The following is an 18973-nucleotide window of genomic DNA, read 5'->3' as shown; positions in this document are numbered from 1 at the left end:
GTGCTTACTTTCCATATCTAGGAAGACAGTAGAAGTGCAGGAGGCAAAGGAACCCATCTTTCTGCTGCTCAGAAGAAATGCATTGCTGTCACCCAAGCTCTTGTAGGGCTGTCCCAAATCCTGCTGTGAGAGGAAGCTGCCTTTGCACAGGATACTCAAAGTGAAAAATTAACTTGGCTCTGCAATTGCAGGAAGGGGGATCTGCAAGTTGGCTGGCCGTGCTGTGGCTGTGATGTATATGCACTAAAATGCCAAACTGAAATAGAAGACTTCTATGAAAATACGTATTTGCATTTATTCCTTACTTCTATAACAGGCCCAAACACTCCCTACAGAAGAACAGAGATTTTCTGGGTAGCTGTAGGGGGCCCCTTCAGGAAGCAACTCAGAGGCTGTGTCCCTGCCCTTGGAATCTTCAGGATCTCAAGTAGCAATGGGCCTGTCAGCAGCCCAGGCTCATAGAGAAGCAGCAGAAACAGCCCTTATGCTGGGCTGACCCTGCAGCTTATAGCAGAATGGCAAACTGTCATCTGCAGTTTGAGAGCAGAGCAATGGTACAAAGGAGAACATAAACAAGGGACTATGATATAAGGAAGGTTGCTTGAAAGAACTGAGACATTGTCAACCTAGCACAAAAATATTTAAGGATATTCTTGATATTAAACTATTTCTCAGAAACAAGATTTTCTCTAAAAACCAAACTTACCCATCCCCATCTCAAAAACAATTCTGTGGTACTTATTTTCAAAATAATTTTATTGCAACATTCAGCAAAAATTCTAATTCTTCACTAAGAGATTTCAGAAAGCCATTTACATCCAAGAAACAGAGTAGGTTATTATAAGCACTTCAGAAAAAGGAATGGATTCTTACTTTGTGGGAAATTTGTACAAGAAATCAACCATTAAACAAACAGTTGTCAGTTTAATTTAGACAGGATGTACAAACAGTCCAAGAAAGTACAGGAAGATAAGGCTGAAATAACAAGAATGTTTTCAGACATACATTGGCCCATTAGTCAGAGAATCATCAGGTTTTGAGGAAGGAAACAAAAAGGAAACTCTGTTCGTGCTGCGTGGAAAAAATATGAAGAGCTTCCAGAAAGCAAAGAGCTTGGTTTGATGTTAGCTGAGGATGCAGTTGGTTTTGTAGAACAAATAATAGTCTCTGCTCTCTCTCAAACCCACCCCAAAAACCAGAGAAAACAATGGGTAATTTAGAATCTGTGTCAAGTTCATCTGTTCCCAAAATCATCTCTCTTTCACAAAGTTTATTTGCTATGCATTACACAGTGAACCCACAAATCCACCAATACAAAGCTGATTTTAAAAAGAATTTATTTTCTAGGACAGGAAAATAAAGAACTGATGAGACAGAGCAATCAAGTCTTAAAATCTGGAAAGAGTACCAAACTGTATTCAGTGCTTATTTTTGTTGTGCATTATTAGTGTAAAGCAGCACCTGTTCACAGTTTGGTGGAAGATGAAAACTCTGGAACTCATACTCTTTCTAGCTTTATTATTCAGAAATCCTTTTTTCAAAATACTTCAGAGTGTAGTGCTTTCATACTACAAATGTAGTGGGAATGTCCCCATTCATGGATACATTTATTTGGCATCATTCCAGCAGCAAAATGAGAGATAATTTATTTAATAACATACAGGCTGACAGAGGCAGCACTTACATTTCATAAGCCACTATGAATTGGAAACAAATCACCTTAAAGTAACCACACCGTTAAGTGCTCCACATACAGTACCAGTAGACTACAAAGCATTCTATGTGCTACTGCTAAGATCATAATTACAAATCTGCCATGAATTCTTCACTTCCAACACCCTGTCTCTTAAGTATGCTTGCATTGTTGAGGCATATTTTATTATTGCATAGTTCTACTTAGATAAGGTACTACTGGTTGCATTGTTGTTGCAAATGGCTACATTACTCTTAAATAGATACGGTTACCACAGTACATAAAAAAAAGAAAAAAAAAAGTAGATTTCACAAAGATCATTAAATGCCTTAATGTGAGTGTAACAGTACTCTTGAGTAACATTTCAGTTGTAATTACTACATATAAGTCATGGCCTTGCAAAGACATCATTATCAACCTTACAGCTGAGCTGCAATAGTTAATTGTAGCATGTCCTGGAAACATTGGTGCACAGTTCTACAGAGCACTTCTGCATCAGTCTCTGGACATGATTTCCAAGAACTACAGGTAGTGAGGATCCTGTCAACAGAAAACAATGAACTTACCATTCTTAATTGTCCCAGTCTAGGACAGATGTCAAACAAATTACCTTGAAATGTGAAATTATTGACATAAAAACTGAAGTAAAAATTATCACATGAACATACTGTCTCAGCATTCATAAAGGACTCAGATCCCTAGTGCTTTTGTGAAGCAATGATGTTGACAGATCTTGAAAACGGACTATTTGATTTAAATATAATTTCTACAAACACAGTGACATAGCTTTTATGTCATATAAATATAGCTTTTGTGCTTATATTTGAAAACATTGTGAATTAAATTTCTTCTCTGCAACTAGACTGATATTTAAAGAACTTTTTCCTATTTAGCTAGTAAAAGGTAAATCTTTATCCAATTCTATTCATCCTAACAGAGCTATATAATCAAAGTATAAATGGTTTGTGTTCTCAAACTGAATCAATTCTGCTCATATTCCATATTTAGCATTAGAAAGAAGTCATCCAAAATGCACCTAAATCACAAAATTGCAAGTTCTCAACACAAAATGCTTTATTTCATTTCATTAAGAACCAGTAACTTCTGTCCATAAGACCAGTAAGCCAAAGCTGGATCTTTTCAAATCCACTTTATGAGTAGTGAGGCCAAACACTTTAGCTTTTCTTTGTTAATGAAAGAGGTCTGTCTTGAGTTAAGAAATGTGTGCCCAGCTGCCAACAACGATGCAGTGTGCTCACCTATACTCTACCTGATCTCTGTCAACTGCTACTTTTTAAAGAAAAATCTTTCCATGTTACATTTAATGATCTCTAAGACAAAAACTTTAAAAGTAAGTTAACTTCTTTTGTTCCTCCCTTCTTTCCCCTTTCCCACTCTTTTTGCTTATTGTATCCTGGTGCTGACTTCACCTCCATCATTCTTACTTCCTCCCAGACATTTTCCCAGAACATTAATGTCTCTATTCTCACATACCTCACTTCTTGACCTTTTCTGACACATTCAGCAATGTTTATTCTGTCTTCTCCTTTCCTCATTCTAGTTGCTAGCTGCCTTTCCCTTTGTGAGAGACAGAACCAAGCCCCAAATGTAGTTATATCCTTACCTGTCTTCTCTGATTGAATAAAAAAATCCGTAGCCATGATGCACCATAGGGAGTGTAGATCCAGTAAAATTACTGTAGCCAGTCAGACTGGTGGAAAGAATGAAATTCCCACCTCCTCCACTGTAAACCAACACAAAACAATACCAGCACTTTTAGAGATAATTAAAAACAAAGTGAGCTTTACAAAAAAGTTTTGTTCTCGAGATCAAGATATCACCAGACAGAAGGCCAATGTAACAAAGTCCTTGCAATCATGGGATACAACCTCTCCACAGGCCAAGAATACAAATTACCTGGCTGTGAAGGCATTATCCACATAAAGTTCTGGCACTGGCAGTCCCTGCTCCTGTGCTATGAGTAGGAGACCCAAAAGATGACGATCAAAGCCTGTCAAATAAATGCAAATACTGCATCATTAAAAGCAGCACTTCCTGTTTGTCTTCTTCTTGTGGTCTGGATAGCTGGTAGCTCAAATAGGAGCTAAAGGACAAACAAATTACAGTCTAGTAAAAAATAAGATTTATATTCTAGCATACAAAACTATGTCTCAAATATGTGATCTAAGAGGTTTTCACCACTTTCAGCTTGCAACACTGAGCCCTAATGCAAATGAACTAGGTAATATAAACCCAGCACAGTTCCTGTGGGAAATGAAACCCAAGAAAACTTCCATTTCAGCCAAGAAGGAGGAGATCCACACAGTGAAACTGGCTCACTAGCAATTATGTGGACAAGGTGAAAAGGAGGCTTTCAGGGCCACAGCTGCCTAGATAATGCACCAAGAAGGATGGAGAGAGGGTGAAGGTTCATCAGATGATTGTTTCCCAGCTACTTGCTTTCATTCATAGAATAGCCTACCACACATAGAATAGCCTAACACAAGTGGGTTTAAATTTCACCCAAATCTCTCCTCTGCCTTAAAAGTTCACATTTCCTACTTTCCAAGTATTCTGAAAGAATGTTTAGCTGGGTAGAAAAAATGAATTAACATTCAAAGTTAATGTAACTTTGGGGGCATATGAAAGGGAGCAAGGACTGGGTTTTAGCTCCTTTCACAGAAAATAAAGAATAAAGTGTTAAGGGACAGTTTTTGTTGGGGCTGAAAACAGAGACAGATAAAAACATACCAATATATTTTTCCCACAAAAAAAGGAAAAACAAGCAAACAAAAAAACCCCAAACAAAGCAAACAAACAAAAAAAAACCCAAACCACCAAAACAAGAAAACTCTTGATCCTGGAGTACCTTTTCCATTCTCACAATCTTTCCTTAATTTGTTATGCTTTGCAAATGCATTATTCATCAGTTGTAATCGGTTGTAAATCTGTGTAAAGCAAGGGAGACAGATCAGGAAAAAAAACAAAGGAAAAAGACAAAAATAACCCAGAGGAGAAACTCATCAGGAATGACAGATTGGAAGGTTTTTCCCTTTCACAGTTTATAGCAATTTTACATAAAAGAAAATGGAGGAACTTGAAATGCACATTAGACGGTATTAGAAATTAAACTTCTGGCATTTTTTCTGTACTTTAAAAGTAAGAGTTTTAAGCAGATTCAATGTTTTCCTAATCTCTGAGAATTCATCATGAAAAAACAGCAATGGGAAGATTTTTGGAGATGGTATTTAAAATAACAAAAAGAAAAAGGCTTCTGTTAGTGCTGGAAGTAACAAATCTCAAATTAGCCATAAAATCCTGATAAATGAGGAGCAGGGGAATAAAAGCAATCCATATATGCAATAAGAAAGCAGATTTGAATAATAGTAAGAATAATGAGTATTAAACCTGCACATGTCAAAAGAAGCTAGTGAAGACCACTACAATGTGTTATTCAATATCATAATTATCAATCACATGTAATTCCTGATAGCTATTCACATGTAATTCCTGATAGCTATATTCCTGCATGTTTCTCAGGTGCACATAGAACCTTTGCATTTCCTAAAGATATACAGCCTTTTGTCTCAAAAATCTACTTGCTTCATTTCTCAGGCTCTGAGAAATGCACAGTGAGGACAAGAGAGAGAGCGCTTTAGTACAGCTCTCACTTGGCAATAAAGGCATGACATACTTTGCCAGCCAAGGACCAGAGAGGGCAGTTGTTGGGTAAAGAAAAAGGTCACAGGTTCAGCTGTTCAGAGAAACTCTGGAATACATCCCTCTTGCCACTAGATTTCAGCCTTGCTCTCAGACTCAGCTATTAGATTAACATCTCCTGATTTCACTTGAAACAGATCACTCCAGAACAGAATAGACTGGATCCAACCCAGTTACTTCTTGAGGTATGAAAAAATCAGTGTGAATATGTTAAGACACTTACATTCTTGAACCCAAAAGGTAAATAGGATAGAAAAATCAAACAGTCCTGCATGACAGCTCACCTCAGTCACAATCACCAAAGCCATACTTCAACCAACCCAACATCTGAAATGTGTTTCACTGAAAACAGGCCAACTCCCATTAATGACACAACAGCAAAATTAGTGTTAAACAGATCAAATGAGAAGCCTTATAAACACATGATGATTAAGTAGGATTTCAGCATTTACAGTCTCAGAAGGATCCAGCATGGACTTGCACCACTCCACTGCTTCCACAGTGCATGATCTTATGGTCTCTGTGCGGCCGTGATAGAAACGCCTCGTCATGGCAGTCTCATAACAGCAGCCTGGGCTAAGATATGAAAACAAGGGAATATCTCATTAATTTCACAAAACTGTATGCTCTCTCAAGGAGAAAATAAAAAATAATTCTAAAAAAATCTGTGAAGTATCCTATTTATCTAGCCTAGTTAGAAGTATTAGTAACCAACTACTTTTCTTCAAATTTTGTGTCTGAAAAAACCAGAAAGGAGTTCTGCAAGCTTTTATGAGAAAGATGACTGAGAATGTGCCAGTGCTTCCTGTAACCATGCCTTGAAAAGACTGGACTGTATGGCTATTTTCTACAGACTATAATCTACCAGCCTCTAGTGAAAATAAACTGGTGTTACTCAAGCTTCGGTTTTGCTATATATCTCCATTAAAAAGAAACCACCTACACTATCCAAAAACTCAAAAACTGAGACACACTAGAAATAAGCAGTGTCTCCCAATGTGTTTATATGGAAAAGGCTCAAATCCTTCCTGTTGCATACTAACACACATCCATCTTTTACCTAGAGAACCCCCAGCCCTGTGACAGTCTACCATTAAATATACAGGTTACATGAAACTTACTTGCATGTTTAGAACAGACTTCACAAGCTATTTAGTCAGACAGTATGCTGAACATTGGAATAAAGTGAGATCTAGTGACATTTCTAATGATAAGATAGGCATCTCCAGTGACTAAGCAGTATGTGCACATGACAGAACACTCCTTTTTCTGAAGCAAGCAATGCTTGTGACATTGTGCTGACTTAAAGAAGCCTTAGTCAGTGCAATTTAGCAAAGAGAAACTTTGGATCACTAATACCAGGAAGAACACTGGCTTTTACAAATAATACAAAATAAATAAGACACACAAAAAAAGCAGAGCCAAACATTTGGAGGGTCACTATATATAGTTCTACTGTTCTGATCAAATTTTCACATCTAACTGTGCTAAAGCAAGTGAGTCACTTAGATTTGCAGGGCTTTTTACACGCTTGGAACACTAACCATTTTACTGATGGCTGTCATTTGCTACAGATAAAGCTTTACTTTCTAACTGAGAAATTGTTTGGCATTAAAGAATCCTAACCCACTGCATTCTTGGCATTTGCCCAATTATTTACTTTGTACATCCCAAATCCACAACTTCATGGCCTGTTTTCTGCACTCCATTCCACAGCATGCACACACATGATACCTGTGGGCACAAGGACACAATTCTTTTGAAGCCAAGAGCACTAACCCATGGATACCAATAGCACAAAAGTAAGGTCCTATTCAATCTGTGGAGTAGAAAGCTCTTACTTATTCATTCTTATATCAGCATAGGAAATTAAACAGTAGCACTGCAAGTCCACTGCATTTTATCTCCAGATTCACTCCTTTATTTAAGAGTCTGGTTTTTTAATTCCTACTACAGTTAATGAGCTTTTCCTACCGTCCATGGCACTTGTAGAAAGCCAGCTGAAGGGCAAGCTGCACAAAAGTATCAGGATGAAGTTTCTTCTTTTTAATCAGTCCCTTGCCAAAGGATGTGTAGGCATACATCACTATCTGCATATCAGATACCTGTCATAACAAAGCAGGAAAAGCCACAGAATTCAAGTAATATCACAACTTGGCCACTTCAAATAAAACACAATCAACATAATTCAACAAGTAAAAAATTTAACCATGGTACTTATTCCCTGATTCAATTTATTACTTTCCAGCCATGATGATTCTATGATTAATAATAAATTCATCCCTGCTCTCTACCTCGGACAAACATCAGCTAAAACATTTAAATAAAATGAAAAAAACCAAACAAACAACAAAACAAACAGTGACATTTAAAAAGAGAATCAAGAAATTCGACCTTTTTGTAATACCATTCTTTAGTATGTCCAATTTCAGTTATAAGTTTTTGATCCAATGTAAATACAAGTTCTTCTGGCCACGGAATATCCCTCACTTTATCGGAACCCTGGGAGGATACAGACACAAAGAAAGAGAAACACAGAAAATGTTATCTATAGGAGAAGATGCATTAACTAATCCACTATCAAGTTGAAAGGACAGATACCTTCCATTTTCCATCACTCTCAATGATCTTCTTTTCGGTAGTCGCAAGCATGGTAATTAAAGCCATGGCATCTAAAGGAGAATGCTGGAATCATGCAAGACATCACGTTATTTGCATAAGTACTAGATGATCAAATTGCTTTTTTCCCTACCTCATTCTCTTCCCTGCAGACCAACAACTTCACCACACAGGCATGAACCTGTTTTTCTAGTTCCACGATGTATATAGAACTCCAATAAGTCCACTTGCTGTTTTGACTGCTCTGCAGCCAGATAGGGAGGAACAATACACTACTGCTGTAGAGAAGCAGATTTCAGGAAGGATGTAGGCCCTTCTGGCCATTCAGTAATAAATTTTTTAAAAACCCAAGTTTAATAGCTATTCAAATAGGTACCTAAGACAAGGAGTTAGTTTTAAGCCCTCTTGTACTTTCATTTTTGTCTTTGGAACTCTCCCATTAAATACTTTTAAAATTAAGATAACGGTTGCAGAACTCACATTCCTAGTTCAAGTATGGTATAGTATCAAACACTACAAAGGCAGACTGCTTTTGCCAGACAAGGTACCTACTAAACAAAGCTACACTAAAAAGGAACAAATTAATTTTAAAAATAATACTCTGAAATTAAGATCTTATAAATCTCTCAAGCATTTTTAAATTAAGACAGGTGGGTGCAACTTTTTCAACTTACATCACAGCACATGCCACAGGTTCCATTGGAAAAGAATATGGAAGTGTAGGATTTATCTCCCCAGCGTACAGTCGGATCACCTGCTAGCCCCAGACTTGTAACCTAAAGCAAAAGTTAGAGTGTGGGTTTTCAACAGCACTGAGTACACTGCCAGCTTCTGTCAGCTAAACCCAGACTAAGATGGTGAGGCTTCCCTGAGAGGTAAGACATTTTCATCCTGTTGAAAATTTAACATAATTATAAGTCTAAATGTTTAAATTGCAAGGGGTAAACAAGTTGATGACTGTATTTCTCAGGAACCTGAAGCAGAGAGGTCTAAAAGGTTATGAAGACAGATTTCAGCCATTCCTACTTCCAATGCTCTAACATTCATGCTATTCAAGTAATCCTACAGATCAATGGAAAGCACTATCTGCACACTTACCTGCTTCATTTACTTTGTTCTGGAAAAGTGCTACCTCACTACAGAAAGAGCAAGCACATATGCAGAAGAAATTTTTGTATAATCAACACCAGATATGCATTATCAAAACCCTTAGCTACCTCAGAGTAGTCTTCAGGAGTTGCATGGGGACTAGCATCATCCAAGCAGACCACAAACAAGCTTCTCTCAATTTTTTCCAGAAGAGCCAAGTTTTTTAGATCAAGATCAATCAAATACTGACGTAACTGCAAAACACAAAAAGGCAAAGTTAAGTGAAGTAATGCATTTCCAGTGATCACAGTGCTTTTGTGAGGAATTAACCATTATATTACTCCCACCTCTGCCCATTTTGTTCTTTCATTGCTTGTTAGGGCTGCCAGTCCTGGTCCATCCGGTTCACTATGGCATCTTTTCTGGATATATGCAAGTTGCCTTTAAGAAGATTTCAAAAACTGATGTCAACAAAGAACATATGGACAGAAGATAAAAGTAATTCTTTTTATCTCTGTTTTTGCCAAGCTAAAGCATTTTTTCACAAGTTAATGTGAAGCATGAACCAGTTCCCACAGACCCTAAGGGCAGCTGAAGGCCTCCTATGTGTTTTCACCATTAACCATCAATGGTTAATTGAAATTGCAGCTACCAGCCCACTACAAACTTACAGGTAAACAATTATGATCCTAAATGTTACATATGCACTTAATTTAAAATTAGATTTAAGACTTCAGCTGTGCAGATCAAATTATACTGAGCAGCAGACACCTGCAATGCTGCAAGTTTGCAGCTTTTACAGCAACTCATCTGATAGAAGGGAAAAACTTCCACTCAAGATAAACTCTGAAATGTGAAGCAGAACAGTAGCTACAAGACAGCCTGAACAGAAAGAATGAACTACACAAGAATAATCTTCCTTCCTCTTCTTCACATTTGCTCTTTCAAAAACTATTGAGAGCTAATTTCTTTCTTTAAATTTTAAAATTTAAAATTTGCAAATTCAGTTTTTCATGTTCTAGATGTTAAAAAAACTCCAGGTGTTTAATCTGTCTTGACCTTTGATCTGGTGTTCTTGCCCATTAAACTTCACTACTCAACATTAGTTGCACAGCTGACAAAAACATAAGATACCCATGTTGATGTTACAAAAAACAACAACAACAATGAAAAAACAAACAAATAGAAAGCCAACAAACAAAAAAACAAAACCAAAGAGTTTCTATAGACAATAGCAAGCTTTACGGCTTTTTCTCTGTATTCTAGGTGTTTATCTCTTTTTACTTCCTTGATCTACCAGGTGCAACTACTGAAATTAGAAAAACATGTAGAAATATCTTAAAGTACCAGATTTCCAAAAGTTATTTTTGGGTTTCTCTAACTAGTTTTTGTCTTACCTAAGGAATCTGGCCATCTACCTTTGGCCAATTTTAATTACAAAAATTGTGCTCTTTAAACAGCACTTTGACAAAGAGTAAGTTATTGCTGTATGAAATGCACAGCTCCTCTATAGCAAGTACTTGCATACAGATCCCAAAGTGAGAGAGACTTACATGGAAAGTCTCTCTTTATGTCATATACAAAGCAGCTTGACCAACAGAGCAAAATACCTTATAGCTACTACTGCATTACAATTTGAAAAGTAAGAGCCTCTGCATACCACTGGGAGATAAGAGATGCAGCATGGAAAAGCTTTAAACATTGCCAGTTGTAGCAGGACCAATATTTACCATTTAAAGAACCAAATTGTTTCACTCTGTTCCTTTGCAGCTCAGGAATATGAGAAGAGCCACAAACACAGCTGTTTCTTACAGGGCTGATGCAAAGAAAAGAAATGCAAGTGAAATGCTGCTGTACTGCTCTGCAGCTAGCAGCAAGTCAGTGTACACTGTAATTTTGGACTCTGCTGCCCCCACCAACAGGAATTTCAACCCCTTCACCCTCGTGAAACACGACCACAAGTGTATTAGATTGGTAACAATGTGACAGTGGTGCTTCATCTTTAATAATGACTAAGTAGCAATAAGAGAATTATTAATATGGAGTGGTCTTGAAAGGAATGATGTTACTTATAGTCTAATAATTCCAGGCCAAGAATAGTACACGATCATCATGCTTCATGGCAAGAGGATGCCATTCCCTAAATAATTTATTCAAATCTCTACCCTCAGCTACAAGAAAAGCTGTAGCCTCTCTCATATCTAATGCTTTGGGGTGGAGGGAACAGAAAAAGAAAGACTGTCTTTGCTATGTAGCTTAAATAGGACAGTTCATTTGAAAAAAGGTAGTTTGAAAACCTGAGAATCTCTGGAGCCGTCAGCATACTGCCTTCATGTATAACACCAAATGCAAACACTCTACCTCGAGACAGGACTATTAAGTGAGATGGGCATTCACCTTCAGTCTCTGAAATGAAACAAAAAACAAAACACCAAAATCCAACTGTGGGGGTGAGTGGCAGATATGGGAAAAACACTCATGAAGTCCTACAGACCCATTTTTTATTCAAAATGCAGGCAGACTTCATCCAGACAGAAGAAAAAAGACTAACATTCCGATTGTATCATCCTACTGCAAATTTGAAGACATTTTTTAAACTGTCAGAAAAAGATATACAGGAGTACATAACTTTCACTTTTATTAACTATTTCAAGTCATTGGCATTACCTACCAGCAAATGTAATTTCTTTATATACCATGTAGGCTCTACTGAAAGGACTGTTGTTTGCTCAAAACTCATCTAGCAACATTTCTCTGGAGTTTGTTGGGTTTTTTTCCAAAAGGGATGACTATAATGCACCAAGCCTGATGCTACCTCACTTTGCAGAAAATTGAGTTCTTTGGTTGTCAGTGTTTATGCTACCAGTTTCAGTTATGCAGCTCAAGATCAATCAGACCTGACTTGCAATCTACAAATCTGTAGAAAGGGAACACTGGCACACCAATTTGGCCACTATAGAGAAACCCAGGTGGTACCAGCCCACACTAGGCCAGGTATGTTGCATAACATTGCCTTATTGAATCTGCCTGTCTAGAAATAAGACAAAACAAAAATTTTATCAGAAAAGATCCTGATCAAGAACAGATGTTAAAATCCCAAGAAACACTGCTATATTTTTCCTAAACTGAACCACTGTGCTACATCTCTACTAGTCCAGTACTTCACCCCAGGAAAAAGAAGAGATATATGCTACAATGTATACCCACAAGTATTTAATTGAATGGGCATTCACAGAAGTCATAAGATATCTTCATGGTCTTGCTTTCCAAATCAAATAATATAATTCAATACATACCCTACTAAAAACACTCTAGAGCAGAGAATTTGTCATTTCATGTAAACCTAAATCATGAAATTATTTTCTAACATTACAAAAATCAGAAGGGGTTACATCTAATTCAGTTACTTTAGCAAGGATACTCCTAATCATAGCTGTGTAATGCAAGGGGTAGAATTAAGTTTGGAATTAACATGTCTGGAATGTAGTGTGTCACTACAGTTGGCAGAGCTCTACCCAATGCACTCAATGACATCTAATGAGCTCTTCACCTGTTCTTGTTAATGAGTCCATTGCAGCCTCAACCAAATGGCTCTCCAGGTTCCACTGACAGAGCTCTCTTGGCTTTTAATGAGGTCTTTGACTTCAAGGTGAGATTACCTGATGAATTGTAAGTCCACTACCCTGCAACCTGTATACTACTTTAAGTGTTTCAACCATGTCAGTTCCCTCTATAGTCAAAGAAGAATATCATATCCCTCTCCAGATTGCAGTTCCTTCTGCCCATCTCAAATATCTCCATATTTTGACACCTTCTCTGGAAGTATTCCTATTTCTCCTTATTTCAAAGAGAACCAAGACAACTAGCTGGACTACATATTTCATCCAGAGGCATCATCTGCCATGTATAACGTGAACAAAAAATTATATAAGCAAGATTGTTTAATACATTTCTTAGAGTATTTTAAGGTTAAAAATGGACATAAATGACAAACTCTATCACCACAGGATAATGACTTTTTACTGTAATCAGAATAGAATACTGAATTTCTATTCTTTGAATGTTTCCTCTATGTTCTGAATATTCAAACTGACCCTTCAGATGTAATGCTAAGATGAAACCCTTGAAACTTGCCTTCAACTTTGCATTTTCTCATCATATCCCATGGTAGGGAAATTTTATGTATTTTCTACGGGACATGGCAATACCTCCTTGAATTCCCCAGTCTTACAGGAATTCACTTGTCCCATTATTATCTGTAGTGGCACTGCTGAACTCTGCTGAACTCTGAAAGCATCAGAATGTGTGTGGGAAGGGTGTTACTATATGAGTTAGTTGATTATTAATCCTACAGTATCTGTTAGTGGAGGATGAAAAAGAGCATCACACTTTTACCCTAGCTCTTGATCCTGCACTCCAGTAAACTGCTGGGATTCTAATAGAACAGCTTCAAAAAGCACTATGAAACACTTCCAAACAGGAATGGCTGACCAAGCCAAGAAACAGCACAATGACAGAAAATAAAGAATTATCCCAACAGAATGTATGAAGCACACATGAGAAACATTCTGTGGAAAAAAGATGCACTTAGTACTGCTGCTGAAATTCTGTCTGTAGAACATGCAGAATCCCCCCACATGTGTAACACATGGAATTTGTCTTATTTTAATTCCTAATGCTGGCATCAGGCTGGTAACATACAATCTGAAGCAGAGCTTTCTCTTGATCTTATTTAGAAAATACTAAATATTAGACCAAAAAGGCCATTTGTAGATTAGATTCTTTCCTTACTTATGTAAGTGCTCAACAACTAGTATCTGATTTAGCGCTTAAGGAAGCAAGTTTTTTACGGTTAAAATGACCACTCCATTAGCCCACTAATAACAAATAATTTGCTTATATTAGGCTCCAATTTGCATTTGTTTACCAGTTTTAAAAGAACTGCTGATTGAGTCTCTGGTAATTCCAGGAATTTTGCAAGTGCAGAAGAGCATTCGAAATTGGTTCATGTCTAGAACAGCACTCCCAGATCTCTCAACAGGCACTTTCTCTCTGCAGTAAACAAACACATCAAAATTATAAGAGAGACATTATCATTATGCAAGGAAATAAATCAAAATTAACCCATTTTTTATGACAGAGAATGGATGCCAATTAACATAAACACATTTTTGCAACTAAAGTACATACAGATAATTAGTTAGTATTTAAAATAAGTTATTTTTTCTTAAGTCTTACACTCGTAATAGATGCCAGTATTGCAGGGTATGCCATATATGCACTGATGCTCTTGCTATTTGAGTGCCCTCTTTGGGTGGCCAGCAGCTTTCAATATAGGGGCCAGGGCCTCCCATATTACAGTGTATTTGAGTCGATATGCGAAGATCAAGATAAGCTACATTCAGCCACCAGTCCTCCAGCTGAAAATGAAAAGCATTTTGAGTCAGAACTTTAATAATCATCTGATTGCTCAACTGCCTGCCTTTTTTACTACTACTACTTCTTTTTAAAAATATTTTGAATAGTAGTTTCTATGTAGCAGGGAAGCAGGATATGTTCAAAATTAACTGCTGAGAGAAATGACAAATCTAGCTTTTCTATTTTCAAGCTTGGAATAAAATTCAGTATTGCTTAAGACTAATAAAATGTAAATAATGATAAAGAGTTCTTCCCCCATATTCATCATCTTAAACTCTTACAGATGTCAGCTGTTGCTGCCGCATTTATCAGATTACTGCATGACAAACAAAAGGAAAGGAGATTTGTGTGAGAGGGAATCTGGGACAGATATTTCATAAAATATTTTTTCTTTCACCATCCGAAAATCCTCACTCCAGAGTGTATCATATTAAGATTTACAAAGTCCTCACAAATACCACTTGGTTATGACTCCCCCTGTATCTCTTTCTCTTTTGTAAGAAAACTTTAAAATACTACCACAAAGCTTTCTTAAGGAAAGAAAGATAAAGAGATGTAGACTAGACTTTTTTTTTTTTAATTTGGGGGAGGGAGGGAGGGTTGGGGAACAGGTTGAAGAGAGAGGGGACAGAGGTGACAGAAGAGACTAACAAAGTATTCAAAAGCTGGTAAGTAACATAACATTTCACCTAGTAAACTCTCCTAGCCACTCAACTTTGTAAATAATGAATCACACATATATAAGTGAATGTATTCGTATCCATGGGCCAAGAAGAAGATATAAGGAATATCCTAAGGTTAAAAAACCTAAATGGCTGTCTAAATTATGTCCTGAACAACCAGCTTTCCATAAGGTGAAATTTGATTTCTTACATATCTAAATACATACCCAATTCCTCCTGGTTTTAGCTCTTTCCAGTAATTTCTGATGCAACTGTTTCCCAATCCCATTTTCAAAATTTTTAACAATATTCTCAGTTCTTTCATATTCTTCTTGATTTAGAAATGGCTTCACTGTAAAAAGGAAATGTTTTATTTTAAAGACAACTGAATACTTAGATTTGTTTCAAGATTCAGATATGCAGAAGCAGGATGTGGATGAAAATACAAAAAATTTATTTTTCTAAAACAAATATTTGAAGGGAAAACATCTTTTAGAAATCTGTGAATAAATCACAGCATGTTCCAATAGAACATAAATACATACCTTAAATAAATACAGATGTTAATAAATGAAAGAAATTGCTAAAAACCTGAAAAAACTAACAGATACTAAATCCCATATATTTAAAACTGTAGCTTAGAACTACTGTGGAGTTCTGCAACTCCACCAGCTGCCACAGAACTCACAGAACAATGAAGTTTACAGAAACTTTGTTTGTAAATTAATACACTGAGCCACATGTCTGCCACCCTACTGCACCAGCCATAAGCTACTTGTATTCATTTTTAAAAGACTAGTCATGGTTTAAAACCCTCCTTAAAGCCTTCTTACCAGAAATCTATGTCCAGTAACAGGCACTGCTGATACCAGCTTCTACACAGGCACATTTCTTGTCTGCCTTGCTACTGCTAACCCTAGTGGTTAAGAAATAAGGAAGGATACTTGTTTAATTTTTAGTTATCACATATCTGTATCATCTCTAATCTAGTCTTTGTAAGTAACAGTAGAGCTTCAGCCAGGCAAGGTCTCAAACACTTATCACTGTAAAATTAAAATCTTACTTCCTCACAACTGTGTCTTGCTGCAATTAACACTGCTTGCCAGCAACCACTAGTTTCTTCTTCACCAGGCTGCTCAGGTCTGTGTTGGGTTTTGAGTATCTCCAAGGATGGAGACTACAACATCCCTGGTAGCAACCTGTTCCAGTGCTTAACCACCCTCACAATAAAAATAATATTCTCAAGTTTCAAGGGAATTTCTTGTATTTCATTCAATTTGTTGCCATCACCTCTTGTTCTGTTACTGGATGGTGTCTGGCTCTCTTTTTTGCTCCTCCTCATCAAGAGCCTTTTCTTTCCCAGTCCAACAATATAGCTATGGCCACCTTCTCTGCTCACAGCCTACCTTCAAAACAAGATTAGTCATCCTGAATCCAAAGCAGAGAAGCCAAATAAGGCACCTTCTGACACGCACTTTGTCCAGCTTTTCCAGTTGACTGACTTTAAACAGACAAGTGGTTCACCAAGAGGCACACATTAATGTTAAGTGCCTGAGGTGCTCCTCCAACAGGAGTTTCCACAGAATGATTCTGAGTTCTGTTCTTCAGAATCACCTTCCTTTCTTCATTCACCTTCACAGACTAAACAAATGAAGAGCTTAAGCACTGAGAAACACTGAGCTAGTGCCTAGAAATGTGCACTGCAAATTCTGGATTTGAGTGATTTGAACAAAAAGCACTGGACTAACTTTCCTCCAACCTCCAGTGAGACTAAAAGGAACCAACAATGATGATCAAAATTACAGAATGACTGAGAAACAAAGAACAGGAAATAGGAAGTAACTTCAACAAGAAAAAAGGGACATGTGATAACATGCTTATAAAAACAAAGAGCAGAATCAGAAAACAAGAGCAACCGAGTTCACTGTCAGATTTTATCACTCCTTGAGAGCTATTTATTAACTTAAAGAACAACCATTTTAACATTTTTAAGCCTCAAAATGTGATGCCATAACAACAACAAAAAAAACTATTACCATCTACTGGGCCATTTCCACTACTCAGTTGATACCAGCTGTCTCTACATATCACTGTGCAAACATCTTCAAATAAGCCTGGCTGCAACAGCACACAGAATGCTACTATTAAAATATTAAGTCATTACCTGCATCAAGGTATTTACTTAAAGATTCATCAAGAGGAGGTACTGGCAGGGAAGGCAGAGAATCTTGGTACTGAAATGTTCGCTCCTCAGATGACTCAAGCACTTGCTTTTCCATTATGCAGATCTGCAGCACAACAGCAACAGACTGTTAATAAAACCTGCTAGATGATGTACCTCCCCATACTGTGATAATTCTCCTCCCTACTCCCACCCAATTACATAATAAAAGACACACATCATAGAACAACAACATTGCTTGGGTTGGAAAAGACCTGTAAGATCAATTCCAGTTAACCTAGCACTGCCAAGTCCACCACTAAACCATGAGTATGTCTTTTAAATACCACCAGGGATGGTGGATCTACCACTTCCCTGGGCAGCCTCTTCCAGTGCCTGACAACCTTCTCAGTAAAGAAATCTTTCTTAACATCCAACGTAAAACTCCCCTGGCACAACTTGACGCCACTTTCCTCTTGTTCTATGGCTTGTTCCCTGGGAGAACAGACCAACACCCACCTCACTAGAGCCTGCTTGCAGGTAGCTGTAGAGAGTAATGCGGTCTCTCCCTCAGCCCGTTTTTCTGCCTACCAAGTAATCGCAGTTGTTTCACCCCCTCCGCATAAACCAGGGCATCATTCCCTGACAAAGTCAGGATTGAGGATTCCTTGGTGGCCTGAAGCCATAAGGGGTATACACACAACAGGGGGAAACCATGACCAGGCAGGCGGATATTGATGCCGTCTCGGGGTACGTCGCGATGAACCGACTCCAGGCCTTTGCTTTCTTTCCCGAGAAGGCAGCCTGCTCTGGCACACCCACCCAGACCAGAAGCTGACACGGGGAAATCCCTCGCCCAGTAACTGGTGCCCAGCCCGGCTGGCAGCCGCCATCACGCAGAACGCCCGCAGCCGAGGAAGGGGCGCAGCCTCCGCCGAGCCCCCCGACCCCAGCGCTGCCCGCCCGACGGAACGGAGGCCCAGGGCGGGATAGGGCCGAGCAGGGCCCAGGGCCACCGCCGCGGCATCACAGAAACGTCTGCGGCAGCTCAGGGCCGGCGCCGGGGAGATGCCCGGAGAGGCTCGGGCGGACAGGGCTGGGGCCGGAGTGTAAGGAGACATTCGAGCCGCACCGCCCCCAGTGAAAGAAGCCGGCGGAGGTCTCCGGTGGCCCAGCACCGCTTACCTTGGCCTGGCCGGGACGGCCTCCCCCTCAGCAGACTACCCGGCTCACTCGCTGACTGCCTTCTCCTCTGCCCCAGTTTCAAGCGGCCCGGAAGCCGGGCGGGGCGGGGCGGCCGTGGGGAGGCGATAGCCGAGGGGCTGCCGGGGGGGTGGGGAGCGGAGTGGGTGCACGGAGTTCTTTGTGCTCTGAGCTAGGCGGGGGCCCCGGCGCAGGGGGAAAGCGCAGCCCGGGCCGCGGTGCAGAGTACCCCCGGGCCGTGCCGCGGTGCGCTGCGAGAGTCAGAGCTGCCCCGGCTGATGTTCGCCATGGTCTGTGCTTGTAAACCGGAGGCATCCCCGGCAGGCCTAAGCCCAGCTGCGGACCCCGCTGGCCCTGAAGGGCTTCTGGCCTACTGACTGCTTCGTGGGTTGGGAAGAGCTCAGAAGC

The 18973-nt window shown here is 39.0% G+C and overlaps 1 protein-coding gene across 3 annotated transcripts; it reads right to left on the bottom strand.

The window, feature by feature from the left end:
- Positions 1-746: 746 nt before the first annotated feature.
- On the bottom strand, positions 747-18651 carry CROT (carnitine O-octanoyltransferase). 3 transcript variants are annotated; one of them, XM_030445106.1, is made up of 17 exons: positions 18548-18651; positions 17366-17489; positions 15429-15553; positions 14360-14541; positions 14049-14173; positions 11419-11527; positions 9469-9562; positions 9250-9375; positions 8707-8808; positions 8015-8098; positions 7808-7915; positions 7388-7518; positions 5866-5989; positions 4563-4641; positions 3611-3704; positions 3318-3437; positions 747-2233 (listed from the first exon to the last, which is right to left on the bottom strand). In XM_030445106.1, exons 2-17 carry the CDS (start codon positions 17478-17480, stop codon positions 2113-2115), a joined length of 1839 nt encoding a protein of 612 aa, XP_030300966.1. In that variant the 5' UTR covers positions 17481-17489; positions 18548-18651; the 3' UTR covers positions 747-2112. The 3 variants fall into 3 exon arrangements, 2 of the variants coding, with proteins under 2 accessions (XP_030300966.1, XP_030300967.1); XM_030445107.1 differs by lacking the exons at positions 15429-15553; positions 18548-18651 and having other exon boundaries at positions 1360-2233; positions 17366-17416; XR_003987199.1 differs by lacking the exons at positions 747-2233; positions 4563-4641 and having other exon boundaries at positions 3351-3437.
- Positions 18652-18973: the final 322 nt, after the last annotated feature.

This window comes from Calypte anna, chromosome 2 (genome assembly GCF_003957555.1).
Source record: "Calypte anna isolate BGI_N300 chromosome 2, bCalAnn1_v1.p, whole genome shotgun sequence".
Taxonomy (NCBI): Eukaryota; Metazoa; Chordata; class Aves; order Apodiformes; family Trochilidae; genus Calypte; species Calypte anna.
Note: the sequence above shows the minus strand (reverse complement) of the source record. Positions and strands in the feature narration are given on the sequence as shown.